Raw genomic sequence first — 5107 nt, 5'->3', positions numbered from 1 at the left:
TAATGTTATTAATGTTACTAATGTTACTAATGTTACTTATGTTACTAATGTTATCAATGTTAATAATGTTATTAATGTTACTAATGTTATTAATGTTATTAATGTTACTAATGTTTACTAATGTTTATTAATGTTAATAATGTTATTAATGTTACTAATGCTACTAATGTTACTTATGTTACTAATGTTAATAATGTTACTAATGCTACTAATGTTATTAATGTTATTAATGTTAATAATGCTACTAATGCGAAAAGGTAGGTCAAGTATCGTGAAACAAAATTCAACAAGTTTACCATAGAGTTTGATAAGGGGTGACCGTATTCATGAAGTTGATAATATAAAGTTACAAAGAAGGAGACGCCATGATATATTCCATTTACAACATTTATTAGATGCAACAACATGATCCACGTACCTCCTGGTGAGTATCGAGTAGCATCACGTCGCCTTCACACAGATCCTAAACAATGTACAATCAGTAATCACTAATGACACGTGTTAGAGACCACATTTAGCCTTATTAATACCTTTCAATAGTAAGTAATGCTGGGCTTTCGTTAATATTAATATGCAACATTTGTGAAATAAACCACTCCCCAGTTTGTTCATACGAGTTGCCTTTGTCTGTTCCTATCGCCTAATCCCAAGAAAACTTCACGATATCTGAGGTATAGTACTCGAAAATTCCTTGGATATAAAAAAAACACGGATTAAATCTGGGGGTTGGTATGTTCTTACGAGGATCATTCAAGCAATCTTGTCACCACATAGCTGCTGCAAGTACGAGTAAAACAATAGTTTAGTACCTTGGTAGACTGCAAAACATTTAAGGAACAATGCACGTGTAATAGTTCGAGTAAGTAATTCAGTATTCAGTGATATGCCCTCGTGACTAGTGATTGTTTTTCAGTGCTAAAATGAAGATTGTGACTATATCAAAGCACAGTGTGCTTTTCAGATACCGCCAAAACAGATACCGTCAAACAGATACCGCCAAAACAGATACCGCCAAACAGCCAAAACAGATACCGCCAAAACAGATCCCGCCAAACAGATGCCGCCAAAACAGATACCGCCAAACAGATGCCGCCAAAACAGATACCGCAAAAAAGATGCCGCCAAAACAGATACCGCAAAACAGATACCGTCAAACAGATACCGCCAAAACAGATCCCGCCAAACAGATGCCGCCAAAACAGATACCGCCAAAACAGATCCCGCCAAACAGATGCCGCCAAAACAGATACCGCCAAAACAGATACCGCCAAACAGCCAAAACAGATACCGCCAAAACAGATACCGCCAAACAGCCAAAACAGATACCGCCAAAACAAATACCGCCAAACAGATACCGCCAAAACAGATCCCGCCAAACAGATGCCGCCAAAACAGATACCGCCAAACAGATGCAGCCAAAACAGATACCGCCAAAAAGATGCCGCCAAAACAGATACCGCCAAACAGATACCGTCAAACAGATACCGCCAAAACAGATACCGCTAAACAGATACCGCCAAACAAATACCACCAAAACAGATACCGCCAAACAGATACCGCCAAACAGATGCCGCCAAACAGATACCGCCAAAACAGATACCGCCAAACAGATACCGCCAAACAAATACCGCCAAAACAGATACCGCCAAAACAGATACCGCCAAACAGATACCGCCAAAACAGATACCGCCAAACAGATGCCGCCAAACAGATACCGCCAAAACAGATACCGCCAAACAGATACCGCCAAAACAGATACCGCCAAACAGCCAAAACAGATACCGTCAAACAGATACTGTACAACAGATACCGCCAAACAGATACCGCCAAACAGATGCATGCAGAGTTGAGAAGCATAAAAGTCATCTCTGCCATCATATTGAGTAGGTTAACAAATACGAGAATAGCTAAGTTAACACCAAAGAGGACACACAACTAGACAGGCGGAGACAGTTGTTGCAGCATCAAAGAAGGACATTGCTGCTGTGAAAGCCTGACTAAAGCCGATGACCGTTATACTGTTTCTGAGAAAACTGAAATAAAGAAGCTTTATGTCCGACGGATCCCCCATTTGTCCTAGTGTCTCGCCAGTTTACCAAGGGGAGGCTACCGCGTAGCGCTAACGTCACGGATAACGCGATTGCGAAAGTGCGTTTATGCTAAAGAGGGATACTTCAAAGGCTTGTAATGGAAATATCAACCAATATACAACATACATGTGATCTCTGATACTAGTAACTTATTGAATGGCCATCGTATAACTCATTGAAACCTCATTGTTTTCAAAATATTTTGGAATTAAACATGATATCGAAGTATTCAAAGCCTACCTGTTGGGTGAATTCTAGTATTTCCTCCACCCTAAATCTACCCGTCGCGTTTGAGCACTGCATCAGTCTAGGGGGAAACCATTCTGTTCCCTGTAACATAACGTTCATTGACATGTATCATAATTAGGCTTTGTTTCAATCATTTAATACATAATCTTCGAAAGAGTAAATAACAAATCGTATGTACATTGTGTTCTATTTCAATAACTTACTGGATTATTATGACATTTTGCATATTCACATATTCCTCCGAGTGCCTCCCAAAAGTCGTCCGTTTCCTCTCCCTCAGATATACACTCGATGATGCTACAATGGAACCCGACTTATAGACTTATTAAGTATATTACATTAACTTTGGTAGATCTAAGGAATCAGATTTTTTCATGACATTTTTAACATATGACATTATTAATATTGACTTTAGTGTATTATATTACTTACGTTAATTATAATTGATAGTATTACACATATTATTTGCAATTAATTATTTTACAAGAATTGCATCAAATGGTTTATGGTAATTACTTAATTGTAATAAATTATATTTGTTAATTATGAATAGTTATATCACTTTCTTGTGAAATGGATTAAATATTAAAATGGTTAATTTATATGGGAGTCTGCTCATGAATTCTAACAATGATTTGTTTATATAATAGGTATATTTACTTTTCAGGCGCTAGGTACCCTGCCATGTCACGTGACAGGCTCTGTTCACAGCTGTTGGACAGCTACAACACAATACACGATCAATTCCGAAATGTAGTTGTCTACTTGCTAGTGTAAGGTCAAATAGCCATGGCAATACACATAATCACTGAACAATGGTGCTGTCAGTTAATCGATACAGGATCAACGTTTTGTGTTTGAGAATATTTATAATAATAATAATATACAACATTCGAAAAAGCCCCCTATCTCGCTAGCATAGGCCACTCATAAGCGCTTTACAGAAAATAGATCTACAATTAATACAATTAGAATATACATTAATCAATACAATTTTAAGGAATTCGATGGAGCTGCCTTATCAGGCGCTCACTACTAGTCCTGTGCCACCTATCTAATATCTCCCTATGTGTTTATGCCTGCGTGTGTCCTGGAGATATACTGTGTTCTGTTTGTAATGGGACCGTGCTTCCTACGGCATTATTTATAGTGCCATCTCACTAGAATGCTACAGCACAGGTACCGCAACATCAACCCCAGACCAATTTATACTCCATCTGGGTTACTGGAGTTGTGTGGGCAGGAGAAAAATACTTTCTCTGAATATCCATGCGTACGATGACCTCAGGGATCGAACCCCGGCCGCCTGCGTGGAAGGCCGGAGTGTTAATCACTCGACTAATCCGCCCATATAAAACACGTATTGTTTTGCACAGGATTTGTACTCGCTAAGCTCACCTGTCCTTTCCAGATGACGGTCTTCTGATCGTTCATCAACAGGAATGTATCTTGAGAGTTTAAAGATGATGAAGACGGCTCAACCTAATGAAAAATTATAAAAAAGTCACTACAAAATACGTCGAACTGAAAGAAGTTACAAATTATAAACATGAGACGGATTGGTGATTACATTATAAAATACAATTAATTATATAGAAAAGGAAGTCACGTGTGAACACGTCACAGCAATATCATTATGTAGTGTCTGTTAAAGAGACTGAGACTCTATCCTACGTATGTTGATAACTATTGCTATTTAAAATGTCATCTATATACAGTACAACTCTCTTAAAATTTGAAAATAAATCTATTGTAAATGATCTATGTTTAATAAATAACGGTACAAAACGGACCATATGTGCCATTAAGTAAAAGGGTTTAGACTCATTTAGTACGTTTATGTTATACATGGAGTGAGGTTCTAAAATACCGAAGTGCAAAGAAAACTGCAACTAGAATCTAAACTTGACGAACATTGGGGGAAATGGTTTGATTGAAATCACGTTTTACCTCGATCGTCCGGATCTTCTCTCTACTGCTGCCACGGATTTGGAACAAACGCTTCCGTTGTGTAATATCACCCCAGGTGTTGTATTTATACTGAGGTGACAACATATAGAGCGTTATAACATATATATGCGTAGTCCAATTACCGGGAACAACAGATACAGTGTTATAACATAAATATGTGTAGTCCAATTACCGGGAACAACAGATACAGCGTTATAACATATATATGTGTAGTCCAATTACCGCGAACAACAGATACAGAGTTATAACATATATACGTGTAGTCCAATTACCGGGAACATTACCGGGAACAACAGATACAGTGTTACAACATAAATATGTGTAGTCCAATTACCGGGCAGATACAGAGTTATAACATATATATGTGTAGTCCAGTTACCGGGAACAACAGATACAGCGTTATAACATATATATGCGTAGTCCAATTACCGGGAACAACAGATACAGAGTTATAACATATATATTTGTAGTCCAATTACGGGGAACAACAGATACAGAGTTATAACATATAAATGTGTAGTCCAATTACCGGAAACAACAGATACAGCGTTATAACATATATATGTGTAGTCCAGTTACCGGGAACAACAGATACAGCGTTATAACATAAATATGTGTAGTCCAATTACCGGGAACAACATACACAGCGTTATAACATAAATATGTGTAGTCAAATTACCGGGAACAACAGATACCGCGTTATAATATATAAATGTGTAGTCCAATTACCGGGAACAACAGATACAGAGTTATAACATATATATGTGTAGTCCAATTACCGGGAACAACAGATACAG

General features: G+C 37.7%; 1 protein-coding gene across 1 annotated transcript in view; it reads right to left on the bottom strand.

The window, feature by feature from the left end:
• Window positions 1-391: 391 nt before the first annotated feature.
• The window catches only part of LOC110441134 (gelsolin-like), a gene marked incomplete at its 5' end in the record, with an annotated part of 20371 nt that continues 15655 nt past the window's right edge, over window positions 392-5107 (bottom strand). Inside the window, 6 exons of the mRNA XM_021484232.1 lie at window positions 392-463; window positions 2331-2420; window positions 2543-2636; window positions 3000-3061; window positions 3738-3821; window positions 4290-4379. Of these exons, the coding sequence (XP_021339907.1) occupies window positions 392-463; window positions 2331-2420; window positions 2543-2636; window positions 3000-3061; window positions 3738-3821; window positions 4290-4379 (492 nt within the window). The remainder of the gene's footprint in view (window positions 464-2330; window positions 2421-2542; window positions 2637-2999; window positions 3062-3737; window positions 3822-4289; window positions 4380-5107) is intronic.

The sequence above is a fragment of the Mizuhopecten yessoensis genome, unplaced genomic scaffold, assembly GCF_002113885.1.
Source record: "Mizuhopecten yessoensis strain PY_sf001 unplaced genomic scaffold, ASM211388v2 scaffold715573, whole genome shotgun sequence".
In the NCBI taxonomy this organism is placed as follows: Eukaryota; Metazoa; Mollusca; class Bivalvia; order Pectinida; family Pectinidae; genus Mizuhopecten; species Mizuhopecten yessoensis.
The sequence above is the reverse complement of the archived record's forward strand: the minus strand, read 5'-3'. Positions and strand labels throughout refer to the sequence as shown.